Here is a 16,824-nt window from a genome sequence, read left to right on the forward strand (position 1 = left end):
CGGTTCCTCTCATCCTGTCACTGGTGACTTGGGAGCAGAGACTGACCCCCCCCACACTCCAGCCCCTCTCAGGCAGCTGCAGAGAGCGAGAAGGGCTCCCCTCAGCCCCCTCTTCTCCAGGCTAAACCCCCCCAGCTCCCTCAGCCGCCCCCCAGCACACTTGTGCTCCAGACCCTGCCCCAGCCCCGCTGCCCTTCTCTGGACACGCTCCAGCCCCTCAAGGCCCTTCTTGTCCCGAGGGGCCCAAACCTGAGCCCAGCATTCGAGGTGGGGCCTCCCCAGGGCCGAGCACAGGGGCCCCATCCCTGCCCGGCTCCTGCTGGCCACACCAGGGCTGACACAAGCCCGGGGGCTGGTGGCCTCCTTGGCCACCTGGGCACTGCTGGCTCATGCCCAGCCGGCTGTCAGCCCCCACCCCCAGGGCCTTCTCCGCCGGGCCCTTCCCAGCCCCTCTGCCCCAGGCCTGGAGCGTTGCCTGGGGTTGGTGTGACCCAAGGGCAGGACCCGGCACTTGGCCTTGTGAAACCTCACACAACTGGCCTCAGTTTATTGATCCAGCCTGCCCAGGTCCCTCTGCAGAGCCCTCGTACTCTCAAGCAGATCAACACTCACCCAACTTGGTGTCATCTGCACCTCACTGAGGGTGCCCTCAATCCCCTCATCCAGATCGTTGATAAAGACATTAAACAAGACCGGCCCCAACACTGAGCCCTGGGGAACCCCATTCGTGACCAGCCGCCAGCTGGGGTTAGCTCCATCACCACAACTCTCTGGGCTCGGCCATCCAGCCAGTTTTTTACCCGGCGAAGGGTCCACCCGTCCGAGCCATGAGCCGCCAGCTTCTCCAGGAGGATGCTCTGGGAGACAGCGTCACAGGCTTTGCTAAAGCCCGGGGAAGACACACCCACAGCCTTTCCCTCCCCCACCAGGTGGGTCACCCTGTCACAGAAGATCAGGTTGGTCAGGCAGGACCTGCCTTTCACAAAGCTGTGCTGGCTGGGCCCGATCCCCTGGCTGTCCCGCACATCTCCCACCACTCTTCCTCTCTCTCTGAAGAGCAGGCCAAGCGAGGTGCCTCCCTGGTAGGCTCACTGACCAGCCGCATCAGGAATTTACCTTCCACACGCTCCAGGAGCCTCCCAGGCCGTTCCCTCTCTGCTGTGCTGTATTCCCAGCAGACATCTGGTCAATCAAAGTCCCCCACTAGAATGAGGGGGACCACTTGTGAATCTTCCTCCAGCTTCTTGTAGACCAGTTCATCTACCTCTTCATCCCGGTTGGGTGGTCTATAACAGACTCCCGGCAGGATCTCTGCCTTCTCGGCCTTCCCCCTCATCCTCACCCATACGCACTCAGCCTTGTCATCACAGTGGCTGAGCTCCAGACAACCAAAGCGCTCCCTAACATACAGAGCCACCCCACCGCCTCTCCTTCCTCGCCCATCCCTTCTGAAGAGCTTAGAGCCATCCACTGCAGCACTCCGGTCGTAAGAGTCATCCCGCCATGTCTCTGGGCTGGTGAACAAGTCATCGCTATCCCGCTGCACAACAGCTTCCAGCTCCTCCTGTTTGTTGCCCGTGCTGCGTGCATTGGTGTGGATGACCTCGAGCTGGGCTATCGGTTTCACCCCCAACCCTGGCACGTCACCTCTAGGCCCCTCTTTAGGGAGCCTGGCTACACCCCTTCCCCCTTCGAACCCCATTGATTTGGTTACGTGTAATGGGCTGGTGGGTGGGTGAAACACGAACAGGGACGTTTTTGTCTCCGAAGGCACCGGGGGTCAGAGCCCAAGAGTCCCAGTACCTCCCCGTGGCGGGGCGAGGTTTATGAGCCCACCCAGCAATGCCCAGACACCAGGAGATGGATTAAAGGGTGGGTTTGCGTTTGCTGAGGGAGCTCGAGGAGCCGTGGGGTTACAGGCAGAGAGCGCGGGAGCTGGTGGGTCTGGGGTTCCTCGAGCACCGGCATTTACCAGCCCCTCCCCTTCCCCATGGAGGGTGTGCGGGCACTGTGACGGCACCGTGTGCTCGTGGGGCGGCTCCTCTGCAGGCACCTGCTTTTGCTGCGCTGCTGCCAGCACCCAGATCCCACGGTCCCGGCACTGGATCTACCGGGCTGCGAAGACTTTTGTCCACAGGCCTTGTAGGTGCCCTGTGTCGATCTGTACTGGAGCCCAGGACAAAGCAGCACCACTCAGTAGGGTGCTGCCTGTCGACTGGAGCCCAGCCCAGCGTCTGGGGACCGGGGGTCTCTGCCCCAGCCGCAGGACATGGCTCCCGCTTCCCCCTTTGCAGGTTCAGGCAGCCACGGAGCTGAGCCCGTGTCCCCGAGACACCCCGGCCACCCCCGGCCACCCAGGCCAGCCCCAGCCACCCGCCGGCAGACGCTGCCCCGGGCGGTCACAGCGGCTGCCTCGGCCCCGGCGCCGTCCCACGGGTCCCCTCCCGCCGCGGGCCCCGCGGTGTCCCGCTCTGCCGGCGCTGCGGCCGCAGCTGGGTCCCGCTCGGCTCGGACAGGCCCAGCCCGGGCGGTGCCGGTACCGCTGCCGGTGCCGGGGGCGGTGCCGGTGCCGGGGCGCTGCCGGTGCCGGGGCGCGGGGACGGGCCGGGACGCGGCGTCCGAGTCCCCGCACGGGGCGGGTCGGGAGGGCGTGGCCTGGCGTGGGGGGCGTGTCCATGCAGATCAGGCACCGCGCGGCATCACGGGACACACCCGCACACGACGGTCACCGGCCACGGCCGTGCGCGGGCCATGCGTGGGCGCTGCGCGGCGGCAGCGCGGCGCGGGGCGCGGGAGGCGGCGGGTGCTCGCGTCGTGCGCGCGTTGCGGGTTGTTGTGTGCGTGTGTTGTGCGCGGTAGGCGGGGGGTGTGGTGCGGCGTTGGGGGGTGTGTTGTCATACTTACCTGGCAGGGGAGACACCATGATCAGGCAGGTGGTTTTCCCAGGGCGAGGCTCATCCCCTGCACTCCGGGTGTGCTGACCCCTGCGATTTCCCCAAATGCGGGAAACTCGACTGCATAATTTGTGGTAGTGGGGGACTGCGTTCGCGCTCTCCCCTGGCTTCTGGTTCCTAAAAGCAGATGTGGTTTCTCGGTGAGGCAGGACGGTGACTGTTTTGCGGTTCTGGCGAGGTGTCGGTACTGGTCGCCGGGGTCGGGACGACATGTGCGGCTGTTCGGGGCGCTGGGGCTGCCGGCGGGGCTGTCCAGACCCCGGGGCGGGCAGGGCTGCGGGCGCGGGAGGCGGACCCGGAGCGCCGGAGCCGTCGCGTCCGGAGCCGGGCGGGAGGTCGCGGAAGGAGAAACCGCGGCCCGAGCGCTCCCGCCCGAGAGCGGCCCGGCGAGGCAGAGCGGCGGCCCTCGGCAGCGGGCGGCTCCGCCGAGCCGGCGGGTGCCCCCCGGCGCCCCGAGCTCACACACAGGCCCCGCCGGCCGCTGCTCCCCGCTCCGGCGCAGCCTGCCTTTCCCTGATGCAGCGCCCGTGCGGGTTTGTTGAGGGCTTCCGCGGTGAAGAACAGCCCGAGCTGGGCGCCTCCGGAGAGGGACCCCGAGCAGAGGAGCCCTGCGCAGTTATCCCCGTGCAATCCCCGTTCCCCTCCCCTCAGCTGATGGTTCCATCCCGCAGCGACGTCTGGGGCTGGGGTCGCCTTGTTCCTCATTGGATCCTTTCTCTGTCTCCACGTGGGACGTTCCCTCTCTCATCTTGATGGATGCGGCTTCTGCTGACAGTTGTGGCTGTTTATTGAACATATATAAGTTTATACATGCTCCTCGTCCAGGTTAAGTGTAGGTGCCCCATCCGGCCCATCCACCTTGGTAAAGGCCAGTGATAAAGTGTCCTTTGGGCAGGAGTGGTGACACGTCACGATACCGACCCCAGTTCATCCCTACTTATTCTCGCCCTCGTTACCCGAGCTTAGGTCGCCCTCGGCTGCTCCAGGGGGGTCCGCATGCTGCCTTATGCAGAGAGAGAGGAAAGGGCAGTTGGTTTATAAACCATCACACAACATGCTTAGACTACATCAAACATTAAGATCTTACAACGGTTCTTACTTTACTGGCAAACGTAGGCATAACATCCACTGAAGAGAGCAGTGCTCGATTCAATAATCGGTGAGCCAACTCGCGCAGGACTCGTCCTCCGCTTGACAGTGTCGACAAGGTTTAATCTGACTGTCCTGTCTACCCTTGCTAGAAATTCTCTCGTCGCGTAGTCGCTGGCTCTCAACCGTAATGGAGTGACAAGCTTTCTGTGGGGCTTGCCCCCATAAACCTCTCATCGGTGTTGCTGATCTCATCCTTCACGAAGCTGGAAATACCGTGGCCCTGGGAAACCACCTTGGTCCAGTTCTCAAATTCCCACTTCCTCCAGTTACAGGCCCTCGGGAAGGTGACGTCTGGGGCAGGTACCTCCCGTTCCGAGGCTGGTTGCTCACTGCCGGGCTCCCCGGATGTCACCACTGCTGTTCTCGGGTCCCAGAGAGGAGGACCTTTTCCCTTATCCCCTCCTGCTGCAATCCATAGTTTTTCAAACTCTTTCTCAAGCCCCTCTTGTCAAGACACCGCACGTATCATTGCATCCGAAGACCACGCAATTCTGTGTAGCCTTCGGAGCTGCACGCCGGGGATCCATCCCGAGAGCCCGGTGCTACCCAGCCCTCCGTCCCGAGTGCTGGAACGTAGGGCGGCATCGCACGCACTTCCTGGGAGACGTAGCCGTTCCTTGGCAGTTGCTTGAATTGCCAGGTCAAGGGCGTCTGGGTGCGTGGCTTTCCTGTCAGCTGGTCTGCCAGGAGATCGGTCATGGGAGAGCATCAGGGCTGCCTCATCTGTCTGCGCTGCACCGGTTTGGGGCCTGCCTTTGTTGCAAAGAATCGCCACATTTGTCTCTAGGAGAAATAGAACATTAGAATATTGTGTGCTTTGAAACTCGTAACCATAGAAACCTCACTAGGTAGTTACTGTTTTGCATTAAGAAACTAAGAGAAACTGGATGAAACAACGAAGAACCAAATAAAGGAGTTTTGTTTGAATCCTGTAACTCCAGGAACCGTATTTGTTAGTATATTTGTTAAGTCTGGTGAAACCAAGGAAACTTGCTCTAGAAAGCTGTTACGCACCAGTGATGGCGCTTGGAAACCCCCTTACCCTTCCCGTCTCGATTTGAATATCAAGAATCCCGATCGGTGGGCATCAGCAGAGGTGACCCTCACGACCCCCTGTTGGGTTGAACAGTTTGGCAGAGGTTAAACCCCCTTGCTTGCCAACCGGCCTCAGATAATTCTGGGAGGTTGGGGGCTTAACTTGTGATTGACTCCAATGTGTTATCGTGGCTAGGTCCTGTGACATTCTCGGGAACAGAATTAAGACTCCAGACGGAGTCAAGTGCCAAGTCACTTTATTTGGCCAAAAATAGATATGGGAGAGAAAAGCAAAGAAAAAGAGAAAAAAAAGGTGAAAAAGGGAACGAGAGGGAGAGAGGGCAGGAGAGAGTGGGACTGTTGCGATAGCTGTCACCATGGATCTGCAGCGGTCCGTCCGGCCTGGGTGGGGGGGAGCCTGGGTGGTCCGGGGTGGGGGAGTCCAGGCGTCTGATGCATCTCTGAAGCCGGTGGAGGGGGGGATGTTCCAGAAAGCACCTCTGTCGTCTCCGCTGGTTTCCCCTTTTATAAGGTTGCTCTCTTGCAGAGCCAGTAACTGCTCTGCACACCCCTGCCTCCCACTCTGCGGTGGGGCACGTGCCCAGTACCGTCACTAGATGGTGCCTGAAAGTTCTGGAGGGTCCGAGCCCCCCAGATGTTGCCCGTCAGCCTTGGGCCCGGGCGTATGCGCGGAGGACGAGCACTCCGAGATAACGGGGCACACGTTCCTGCCGGGTCGACCTTGGTGATCTAACTGTTCCGCTCAGCTGCCGGAGCGGTCCGGCTTTGGTAGAGAAACTCGCCTGCTGACAGTGTTGAGACAAGTTTCTAGTCCTGACAGTGACCAATGATAATTTTGGGATATGAATATTGATGAAGTTATATAACCAAAGAAACCAATCAAAGCCAAGGTTAAATTTAACAGCGAACATAGTATGCGTTTTCATGTTAAGCAATTTATGTAACAGGAACTTGACAGAGAAAGTGTGTAAAAACTGGTGCATTTTAATGCAAAGGCGGTCACGTGTTTGGCGCAGCTTCCCCCCGTGTCCCATCGCGGGAATTAAGAGATGCTGCTGGCCTGTGCCGGGCAGGCGAGTGTTTTCCTACGCGCTCGTAACACCTTCACGTAGCTCAGCAGAGCTCAGCGTAGGCTCAGCCTGTCTCGGGGAAAGTCCGCAGCCCGCGGCCGGAGGTTTTAGCAAGCCTTGCTACCGACGCGCCGTACCGGATCCCGCCGGGGCTACAGGGCACTTGTGCAGCAGCGTCCCGTTACCGCCCCGCCCCCCGGATCACAGCCCCCACGCACAGACACCGCGACAACCCCCGCCCCAGCACTACGTCTGTCCTCTCCGAGCTCTGGTTCCTTGTTAACCACTAACGCCTCCTGCGCGCTCCCGTACGGACACAGGCGCGTGCGGTGCAGCTCCCGCCCCGGCACCCAAGGGGACGGGGTGTCGGAGCAGCACCACACCGCTGCAACTAGCCCCGCCCCAGCGATACGTCTGTCCTTGCGACACCAGAAACCAGGGGAGAGCGCGAACGCAGTCCCCCACTACCACAAATTATGCAGTCGAGTTTCCCGCATTTGGGGAAATCGCAGGGGTCAGCACACCCGGAGTGCAGGGGATGAGCCTCGCCCTGGGAAAACCACCTGCCTGATCATGGTGTCTCCCCTGCCAGGTAAGTATGACAACACACCCCCCAACGCCGCACCACACCCCCCGCCTACCGCGCACAACACACGCACACAACAACCCGCAACGCGCGCACGACGCGAGCACCCGCCGCCTCCCGCGCCCCGCGCCGCGCTGCCGCCGCGCAGCGCCCACGCATGGCCCGCGCACGGCCGTGGCCGGTGACCGTCGTGTGCGGGTGTGTCCCGTGATGCCGCGCGGTGCCTGATCTGCATGGACACGCCCCCCGCCGGGCCACGCCCTCAGCCGCCCGCACGCCGCCAGCCGCCGCCGCGGGCCGGGGGGACCCGCCGCTGGCCCGGCCCGGCCCGGCGCTCACCGCGCTTCACTCCCCGGTGTAGGAGACGCGGCAGCAGGGCGGGGAACGCGCGGGGGCCGCCGAGCGGCCGCCCTGCCCGGGGACCGGCCTCTGGCCGAGCCCAGCAGCAGAGCGGGCGGTGCCCAGCACGGGGGGCTGCGGGAACAAGCCTCACTCCCCCAAATGCGGGACCTGCGGGAACGCCCCTCCCTGCGGCTCCTGCCCCGGCACCGCCGGGCACCTCCGCGCCCGGCCGGGACAACGCAGTGCAGGCTCAGCTGCTCCGGCCCCTGGTGGCAATAGGGGTCCTGGCGTCCAAGGACACACGGACGCGTCCCTCCTCTGCCCAGGGAGAGGATTTCTTACTCTTTCCTCCACCACTGAGCTGGGTCCCTTCTAGGGGTCTTAAAAGCCTCTGCCCTCGACAACGACGACGAGCCGGGCACAGGAACAGGACGGGGACAGGTTTGGTGCCGTCCTGCCGGACGCCCCCTCGGGGTGGAGGGGGTCGGTGCAGGGGAAGGGGCTGAAGTGGCACCCAGACCCCCCTGAGGAGCCTGGCCAGCGACGCTCAGCTCCCTCCACCACCGCACGTGGCTCCGCGCAGCCACCGCAGCCGGCGTTACGCATTTACACACACCGGCCACCGTAACAGGGTCCGACCTGGGGTCCTGCTGGTGAACGTAAAGTCCAGGTGAAGGTTTCCAGTCCCTCTTTTATTAGTTCTCAGGTCACAGCTCGAGCTGGTGCCTCTGGAGAGGGACCCCTACCCCATGTCACGCCCCTCAATGCTACCCGTACCACCCAGCACTCGATCCCCAAGTCCCAACAGTAAATTCTGGGCGGTGGTCTCTTGTTTCCTCACTGGTTTTCACTGTCTCTGCGCTGGCCGCCTTCTGAAGTTACCTCATTGCCTTGGAATTGTCTCCTTGGCCCTTATCTCCTCCATCCCACTGGTACCTGCTGGACTCAGCGAGTCCTGTGTCTGCAGCATTAGTTTTATCACAAAGTTTACTCTCGCTCAGCTCTTGCGGCCTAAAGCTTCAGCTGCTTTAGCTACTCGTGCGAAGCTACTAATGCTAAACGAGACTATTCGGAGGGAAGAACACAGTTATCAAATTCTGTACCAGGGGCGGAGCCGCCCCGCTCCCGTGCCCCGCGGGGCCTGCTCCAGCCGGGGGTGGCAGCTGCCGCCGCAGGGTGGCTTTGCTCCAGGTGTCTCTCCCGTGCCTATCGCCCAGTTATTTCTCCCTTCCCAGTGCTAATCTGGGCTGGATGAGAGCCAGGGAGAGCTTTGGCAAAGCCCCCAGCTGACGACCGCATCAGTAAAGTGTCGGTGTACCCCGCGACACGGCTGATCGTGCGCCGGGCTCGGCTGTGTTGGGTCACCTTTTGGCACAGCAGCCCCGGCAGTGCCGCGCTCTGCCCCACACGTGGCCGGCACGGGGCTGGCGATGCCCACGCTTCAGCTGCTGCTGAGCGGCGCCGACCCCACACCAGGGTGCCCTCTGCATCCCCAGGGGGCAGCTGGGGTGGGCAAGGGGCCGGGTGGGACCCAGCCGGGACAGCCAACCCCAGGGGTATCGCACAGTGTGTGCCGTCCTGCTCAGGGATAAACGGGTGGGGTGGGATGGGGTGGGAGGGATGGGATGGGGATGGGATAGTTCAGCTGGAAGGGACCTACAAGGCTCATCTGGTCCAACAGCCTGACCAGGAATCAAAGCATGTTATTAAGGGCATTGTCCAAACGCCTCTTCAACACTGACGGGCTTGGGGCATCGACCACCTCTCCAGCAAGCCTGTTCCAGGGTTTGAACACCCTCCCAGTTAAAAAATGCTTCCTCACGTCAAGTCTGAACCTCCCCGGTGCAGCTTCGAACCACTGTCCTGTCCCCGGATGCCAGGGACATCAGCACCTCCCCCTCTACGTCCCCTCCTCAGGAAGCTGCAGAGAGCAAGGAGGTCACCCCTCAGCCTCCTCCTCTCCAAACGCGACAAACCCAGAGCCAAACCCAGAGTTTAGACTTGTGCCCAGCATTACTCTGTTGCAGGAGCAGAATCAGCATTTATTCTTGTTCCATTTCATGCCGTTGATGATTGCCCCCTGCTCCAGTCTGTCTAGATCCCTCTGCAGGGCCTCTTGCTGCTCGAGATACTCAGTGGCACCTCCTAGTTTGGCACCGTCAGCAAACTGCCAAATGATGCATTCAACTCCTGCACCCAGATCGCTGATGAACCCATGGAGCAGAACCGGCCCTAGGACAGAGCCCTGAGGATCACCACTAGTCGCCGGTCACCAGGCAGACGTAGCCCCATTTGCTGCAACCCTTTGAGCCCTGCCGCCCAGCCGGTTCTTCACCCAGGGCACTGCGAACCTGCTCATCCCACCATTGGACAACTTGTCCAGAAGGATGCTGGGAGGGACAGGATCAAAAGCCTTACTGGAATCCAGAAAACCTCCATTCTCCACCTCCCCTTCATCCACCATGAGGGGGACCTCATCATGGAAGGGTATCAGACTAGTTCGCCAGGGCGAACCCTTGCGAAGCCATGTTGCCTGTGCCTGATGACTGCGTTGTCCTTTAACGGCCTTTCAACAGCGCCCAGGATGATCTTCTCTGTCATCTTCCAGGTGCTGAGGCTGGACTCACAGGTGTGTCATTTGCTGGGGCTTCCCTCGCCCCCTTCCTCTCCGCTGGAATAACGCTGGCCAGCTTCCAGTCAGCAGGGCCCTCCCCGGCCTCCCAAACCTTGCCAGGTGGTTGAGACGGGTCCTGCCGTAGCACCCGCCAACTCCTCCAGCGCTCCGGGGCGAACTGCACCAGGGCCCCTGGGCATGTGAACATTGAGCTGATGCAGCTGGACCCTGACGATTTCAGTGTCCACAGAGGAAGGTCACTGTTCCCACACTCGTGGTCCCCCAGCTCAGGGGACGCGCAGCCCCAGGTCTGTCCGTGTTACCGAAGACTAGGGCAAAAGACGCACCGAATGCCTCTGCCTTTCTTCACCCCGTTTGCTAGGTGTCCATCTTCAGCAAGCGTCGGTCCAACGTTCTCCTTAGGCTCCTCCTGCTGATAACGTACGTAGAAAGCCTTTCTTGCCCGACACAGCCCTGGCCGGTGTCCGCTCCAGCCGAGCTGTGGCCTTTCATGTTTTCTCCCTACACGTGACCCACGGCTCCGCCATGTTCCTGCAAGGCCTGACCTTGCCTCCAGAGATGGTGCTGTGCCTTCTTCCTCCTGAGCTCCAGGAGGAGGCCCCTGGTGAGCCCGGCTGGTCTCCTGCCCTGCGTGCCTCCCTTAGGACACCCTGGGACTGTGGCTCCTGGGCTTTTCAAGGTGGCTCAAAGACCTGCCCCGCTCCCACAGACCCCCGAGCCCTCGCCAGCGGGTTCCCCCGGGGACGCTGCCCAGGGGACGCTGCCCAGGGGCTCCGCAAGCAGCTCGAGGGTTGCTCTCAGGCAACCCAGGGGAGCTGCTCCCCGTGCTTCCTCCTCATTGCACAGAAAACACGAAGGCGACGGCATGACGTCCCCGCGAGCAGGAGAGCCACCGGCCCCCACCTCCCCGGGCCCTGCTCCACGCCCGGTGGGGGTCGGGGGCACCTTCCCGCCACTCCCGGTGCCTGGCACTGGGGCTCCCCATCACGCGAGCCGCCGCCGGGACTGCCCAGGCCGCCGGGCACAGCTGCGGCCAAGCCTGCTGCCGTGGGAGGGGTGGGCGCTGCGCTGAGGCCGTTCCAGGCTCCGACGCTGGGGAGACGGGACCCAGTGGGGGGGCAGGGCCTCGGTGCGGGCAGGACCCGGTGCCGGTGGGGCCCTGGTGCGGGCAGGACCCGGTGGTGGCGAGGTGGCTCTCGCTGCGTGACAGTCGCTGGCCGGGGCGCGGGGCGGCAGCCCCAGCAGCAGCGCAGCGGGTGTCGGTCAAGGCGCTGCCCGTTATGTACCGTTCCCGTTGCGGGAGATGGAGCGGACTCCCCCAGCCCCTGCTCCCGCCCCTGCTCCCGCCCCCGCTCCTCCGGGCTCCGCCGCGTCCCCCCCGCGCCGCCGGGGCAAAGCCGGCCCGGCTGGGGGCGTGGCCTGGCGTGGGGGCGTGTCCATGCAGATCAGGCACCGCGCGGCATCACGGGACACACCCGCACACGACGGTCACCGGCCACGGCCGTGCGCGGGCCATGCGTGGGCGCTGCGCGGCGGCAGCGCGGCGCGGGGCGCGGGAGGCGGCGGGTGCTCGCGTCGTGCGCGCGTTGCGGGTTGTTGTGTGCGTGTGTTGTGCGCGGTAGGCGGGGGGTGTGGTGCGGCGTTGGGGGGTGCGGTGTCATACTTACCTGGCAGGGGAGACACCATGATCAGGCAGGTGGTTTTCCCAGGGCGAGGCTCATCCCCTGCACTCCGGGTGTGCTGACCCCTGCGATTTCCCCAAATGCGGGAAACTCGACTGCATAATTTGTGGTAGTGGGGGACTGCGTTCGCGCTCTCCCCTGGCTTCTGGTTTCGCAAGGACAGACGTATCGCTGGGGCGGGGCTAGTTGCGGCGGTGTGGTGCTGCTCCGACACCCCGTCCCCTTGGGTGCCGGGGCGGGAGCTGCACCGCACGCGCCTGTGTCCGTACGGGAGCGCGCAGGAGGCGTTAGTGGTTAACAAGGAACCAGAGCTCGGAGCGGAGACCGACACCAGAAGGTCGGAACAAGACGGTCAGTTAACGCTTAGGCCAGGCGCGAGGCTGTTGGCGGCGAAGGCCCCGTTGACAAGAGCCCCCTCGAAGAGCCAAGTCAGTAAAACTTCAGGGACTGAGCGCGGGAACATCCTGCTACAAAGCGGGGGCGAAGGTCAGGGAAGGCCACAAATCCGCCAGCAGCGACAGCGGGGATCGTCTTGGCCCAGAAGGTGCCGAAGCGTGGGAACCGGGGGGGCGGTAATTCCGGCCGGGGGAGATGCGACCCCCGACTCAGCCGAAGGGGCGAAAGGACTGACCCCCCCCCCACTGCCTTTAGCACGCGCAGTGACTGCGAATCACGCCGCGCCTTTGGCCTTAAGCGGAGCAGGACCAGAGCAGCGGGAGAAGGGGGCGCCCAGCCGGGTCAGCGATTACGTACCGGTCAGCGCGGTGCGTCATCTGCCGCGTGAAAATGCCTGAAGGAACTGCGGTGGGGCTGCGCGGTGGGGGGAGAGACCCCCGCGTACCCGGCGCGAGCAAAGCAGTGCCGGCTCTTGAATGCACCGTCTGAAGGCGTTTTCTGCCCGCGTTCGCTGACCGGAGCCGCGGCGGTGGGGCGGGAGCGGGCCGTGGGAAACGGGGGGTTTCCGCGGTGTCACCCCCAGGGTCGGGGCTGAGCGACAATGTGCAAAAACCAGTGGTTGCGAACCCGCCGGTTCATCTCGCAACGGACGCGGCGCTGCCTCCCGCAACGGGATCAACAAAACCCCGCCCAAAGCTCTGTTGTTAGAAACCAGAAGCCAGGGGAGAGCGCGAACGCAGTCCCCCACTACCACAAATTATGCAGTCGAGTTTCCCGCATTTGGGGAAATCGCAGGGGTCAGCACACCCGGAGTGCAGGGGATGAGCCTCGCCCTGGGAAAACCACCTGCCTGATCATGGTGTCTCCCCTGCCAGGTAAGTATGACACCGCACCCCCCAACGCCGCACCACACCCCCCGCCTACCGCGCACAACACACGCACACAACAACCCGCAACGCGCGCACGACGCGAGCACCCGCCGCCTCCCGCGCCCCGCGCCGCGCTGCCGCCGCGCAGCGCCCACGCATGGCCCGCGCACGGCCGTGGCCGGTGACCGTCGTGTGCGGGTGTGTCCCGTGATGCCGCGCGGTGCCTGATCTGCATGGACACGCCCCCGCCCCGCACCTTCGCCATCCCGCTCCCCGCGGGTACCCCCGCACGGCGCGGGTGCGGGGTCGGGGCTCCGAGGAGCGGCGGGACCATTACCCTGCGGTGGGTGGCGGAAGGTGGCGCCCCCAGCCCCGTGGGCCGCTCCCCACAGCAGCCGGAGGGTCCCACGCTGCCGTTGGGCGGCTGCCAGCACCTCCCTGCCTGCACCCCCCCCTCCCCGCACCCCCCTTATGGCGGCACCCCGGCTGCTCCGGGAAGCCATCGGACAGACATACGGTGAGGCTGCTGCGAGTTTTATTCATCCCCAGCCCCCACATGGTGAGCCAGACCCCAGGGCACGGACCCCCCTGGGACCCAGAGCCCCTGACCCTGCCCCTGGCCTCAGCAGAGGCCCTGGCACAGATGCCCTCTCCCCGCTCAGGGGGTCTTGGCTTTCCGGCGCTGGGTGCCCCACAGCAGGAGGGCCAGGGCCATGGTGATGGCTCCCAGGATCCCGCAGAAGAGCAGCACGGGGAATGTGCCCTGCGAGGAAGCTGCAGTGAGTGGTGCTGCCCCCCACCCCGCTGCTGCTCCAGCTCCGGCGGGGGGCACAGGGCGCGGGGGTCCCGCTCCGCAGGTGCTCACCTCCCGCAGGCACTTGTAGCCGTGGAAGGGGCTGTCACAGAGGCACTGGACGAGGCCGGGGCCGTCAGGGGCACAGGCGGCGTTCTCAGGGCACGGCCAGGCTGGTGGAGCAGAGCGGGGGGTCATGGGGGCAGGCGATGGCCAGCCCCCCCCCGCCAGCCCTGTGGCACCCAGTGCTGGGGATGCGGCCCCCGGCCCCCTGCCGTACCGAGCTCCCCAGAGCCGTTGCAGGGGTTCCTCTGGCCTTGGCAGAGCCGGCTGCTCCCGTTTGTCGTCACCTCCTCCCAGGCGCTGCTCCCACCCGGGCACTCCAGCGGCAGCGGCAGCGCGCTGGGGAGCGAAGCTCAGCACCTGGTTCCGTGGCAGCCCCGCGCCCCCTGCCCCGGTACTCACAGGCACTGCAGGTGGGTGAAGCCCAGGAAGGAGCCGTTGGGGAGGGTTGTCAGCGGGTTCTCCGTCAGGTCCCTGCAAAGACACCAGGCGCCATGGACCCCCACAGGCTGCTGCCTGGGTGCCCACACACAGCACCGGCAGCAGCCCCCCAGGGTGCCCCTCTGCGGGGCAGGCGAGGGCTGTGGAACAGTGTGGGGACCCCCTCTCTGCGCCACATCACTGCCTGGGGCCAGGCTGCTCCACCGCAGGGACACCAGCCCCGGGGAGGGACAAGGTACCTCTGGGATGGGGTCAGAGGGTCACAGAGCGCTTTGGGTTGGAAGGGACCCTCAAAGATCATCTAGTTCTACCCCGCTGCCATGGTGAGGGACACCTTCCACCAGACCGGGTTGCTCAAAGCCCCGTCCAGCCTGGCCTTGAGCACTGCCAGGGATGGGGCATCCACAGCTTCCCTGGGCAGCCTGTGCCAGAGCCTCACCACCCCCAGGGTGAAAGTTTTCTTCCCTGTGTCCAACCTAAATCTCCCCTTGTCCTGTCACTACCAGCCCTGCTGAAACATCTGTCCCTGTCTGCCGTAAAGGTGTCTTACAGCCCCTTCAAGCCCTGAGAGGCCGCAATAAGGTCTCCCTGCAGCCTCCCCTTCTCCGGCTGCACAACCCCAGCTCTCCCAGCCTGGCCTCGCAGCAGGGGGGCTCCAGCCCTCGGAGCATTTCTGTGCCCCCTCTGGCCCCGCTCCCGCAGCCCCGTGTCTGTCCCGTGCTGAGGAGCCCCAAGCTGGAGGCGGCGCTGCAGGGGGGTCTCACAGAGCGGGGCAGAGGGGCAGGACCCCCTCCCTCGCCCGGCTGCCCGCGCTGCTGGGGATGCAGCCCAGGGCACGGCTGGGGGTCTGGGCTGCGAGCGCACATTGCCGGCTCGTGTCCAGCTTTTCACCCCCCAGCACCCCCAAGTCCTTCTGGGCAGGGCTGCTCCCCATCCCCCCATCCCCCAGCCTCGATTGATCCCCGGAGCTGCCCCGACCCAGGTCCAGGACCCTGCACTTGGCCCTGTTGAACCTCAGGAGGTTCATATGCGCCCACCCCCCAAACCTGCCCAGGTCCCTGGGGATGCCAGCCCCCGCCTCCAGCGAATCAACCGCACCACGCCGCTTGGTGCCATGCGCAGACCTGCTGAGGGTGCGCTTGACCCCGTTATGTCATAAATAAGACATTGAACGGAACCGGTTCCACACAGACCCCTGCGGGACACCACTTGTGATGGGGGTCGTTTCCCTTTTGCAGTCACTGGGGGCTCCCCCTGACTGCCACCGCTGTTCAGAGTGGCCCTGTCCCCATGTAGCGGGGCGCTGTGGGGCCTGGGGATGACGGGGCTGGAGAGTGGGACCAGCGAGACAGGACTGTGCTGGCCTGTGGGCCCATCGAGGAGTGGGGTTCCCACCAGACCCCACCCCAGACCCCTCTTCTTGCCTGGCCCAGCCCCTTGTGGGGAGCAGGGCGGGGTATGAGGGGGCACGTGGACTCACAGGACGACAGCGGCTGCAGCCTCGGCCAGCCCCGGGGGGAGGTCATGCAGGGAGCAGTTGCTCAGGTCCAGCCTGGGAGGGGGGGGCAGTTGGAGGGGTGGCAGCATGCCTGGCACCCCCCGCATCCCCGGGCCCCCCACCCACACAACCTCCACTCCCTGCATTCCACTGACCCCCATGTGTCTCCCAAGGCCCACCTTGCCACCCCCCTGTGTCAGGCACCCTCCCGCACCCACATCATATGGCCCCCAACACTCTCCACACCCCCGCCGCGCATGTACTCCCAGTCCCCCATCACACACCTCCCTATGCGCCCCCACCCCCCACCCGTACTTCCCGCACGCTCCCCCCGCCCCGTACCCCAGCAGCCGCTCCGGGTGGGCGCCCCGTTCCCGGCAGCAGCGCCCCTCGCTCTCGGTGCCAGGCCGGGACGCGCAGAACCTGGCCACGATGGAGCCGCTCCGCGGCGGTCCCGGGCAGCTCCCGCACACCTAGGAGGCACTGCACCTGCCGGCACCCACACAGGCACCCCCGACCCCCGGGTATCCCACCCCGGAGCCCCCCGAGCCGAGCAACCCCCGGTCCGGGCAACCCCGGACCCCCTAGCTACGGGCACCCTCCCGTCCCAGGCATTCCCCGGACCCTCAGCACCCTCGATCCCGGGCACTCCCCGGACTCCCGGCACCCCCCCGGTCCTTCAGAGCCCCGGCACCCCCAGATCCAGGCACCCCCAGCCTCCTCGCCGTCCCGGCACCCCCCGCACCGCCAGCACCTCCCTGTCCCGGGCACTCCCGGTCCCCCAGCACCCCCCTGTCCTGGGCACCCCCGGACTCACGGCACCCCCGGACTCACGGCACCCCCGGTCCTTCAGACCCCCGGCACCCCCAGACGCGGAAACCCGCGGCCCCGGACATCCCCCAGACCCTCCGGCATCCCGGACTCCCGGCACTCCCCGGTCCTTCAGACCCCCGGCACTCCCAGACGCAGCCACCCCCGGCCCTGGGCATCCCCCAGACCCCCGGCACCCCCCAGTCCCCGCTCTGCCCGCCCCACCGCTCACCGCCTCGCCGGTGGCGGCCCGGGACAGCGGCAGCAGCGGGAGGAGGAGGAGGAGGAGGAGGAAGGCGCCCATGGCCCCAGCCGGGCACCCCCCCGCCCCCTCGGGGCTCTTCCGGGTCCGCCCCGCCCCGCCCCGCCCCGCCGGACACGCCCAGCGTGATGGCGCCCTCTGGCGGGTGCGGCGGGAAACACCGGGCGGCGGTGTCCCGGGAGCCCGGGGCGGGGGCGGGGCGGGGGCGGGGGCGG

The 16,824-nt window shown here is 65.2% G+C and overlaps 1 protein-coding gene, 1 long non-coding RNA gene and 4 other non-coding genes across 7 annotated transcripts; 3 read left to right on the forward strand and 3 right to left on the reverse strand.

Moving 5' to 3' along the window:
- The first annotated feature begins 2,759 nt into the window (after positions 1–2,759).
- On the forward strand, positions 2,760–5,033 carry LOC142054165 (uncharacterized). Its single transcript, XR_012659445.1, has 2 exons — positions 2,760–4,406; positions 4,546–5,033. It is a non-coding gene; the product is annotated as an uncharacterized LOC142054165 (long non-coding RNA).
- Positions 2,897–3,060, forward strand: LOC142055871 (U1 spliceosomal RNA). Its single transcript, XR_012660115.1, has one exon. It is a non-coding gene; the product is annotated as a U1 spliceosomal RNA (small nuclear RNA).
- A 1,635-nt stretch (positions 5,034–6,668) lies between the features above and the next one.
- LOC142055872 (U1 spliceosomal RNA) lies at positions 6,669–6,832 on the reverse strand. Its single transcript, XR_012660116.1, has one exon. It is a non-coding gene; the product is annotated as a U1 spliceosomal RNA (small nuclear RNA).
- Positions 6,833–11,454: 4,622 nt separating this feature from the next.
- On the forward strand, positions 11,455–11,618 carry LOC142055843 (U1 spliceosomal RNA). Its single transcript, XR_012660085.1, has one exon. It is a non-coding gene; the product is annotated as a U1 spliceosomal RNA (small nuclear RNA).
- Positions 11,619–12,592: 974 nt separating this feature from the next.
- On the reverse strand, positions 12,593–12,756 carry LOC142055844 (U1 spliceosomal RNA). The gene has a single exon (XR_012660086.1). It is a non-coding gene; the product is annotated as a U1 spliceosomal RNA (small nuclear RNA).
- A 504-nt stretch (positions 12,757–13,260) lies between these two features.
- On the reverse strand, positions 13,261–16,720 carry ATRAID (all-trans retinoic acid induced differentiation factor). Of its 2 annotated transcripts, XM_075086446.1 has the most exons (7): positions 16,580–16,719; positions 15,880–16,010; positions 15,520–15,591; positions 14,001–14,072; positions 13,816–13,937; positions 13,608–13,708; positions 13,261–13,505 (listed from the first exon to the last, which is right to left on the reverse strand). In XM_075086446.1, exons 1-7 carry the CDS (start codon positions 16,649–16,651, stop codon positions 13,401–13,403), a joined length of 675 nt encoding a protein of 224 aa, XP_074942547.1. In that variant the 5' UTR covers positions 16,652–16,719; the 3' UTR covers positions 13,261–13,400. The 2 variants fall into 2 exon arrangements, with proteins under 2 accessions (XP_074942547.1, XP_074942548.1); XM_075086447.1 differs by lacking the exon at positions 15,520–15,591 and having other exon boundaries at positions 16,580–16,720.
- Between the last annotated feature and the right edge of the window lie 104 nt (positions 16,721–16,824).

Source organism: Phalacrocorax aristotelis, chromosome 3 (genome assembly GCF_949628215.1).
Source record: "Phalacrocorax aristotelis chromosome 3, bGulAri2.1, whole genome shotgun sequence".
NCBI classification, from domain to species: Eukaryota; Metazoa; Chordata; class Aves; order Suliformes; family Phalacrocoracidae; genus Phalacrocorax; species Phalacrocorax aristotelis.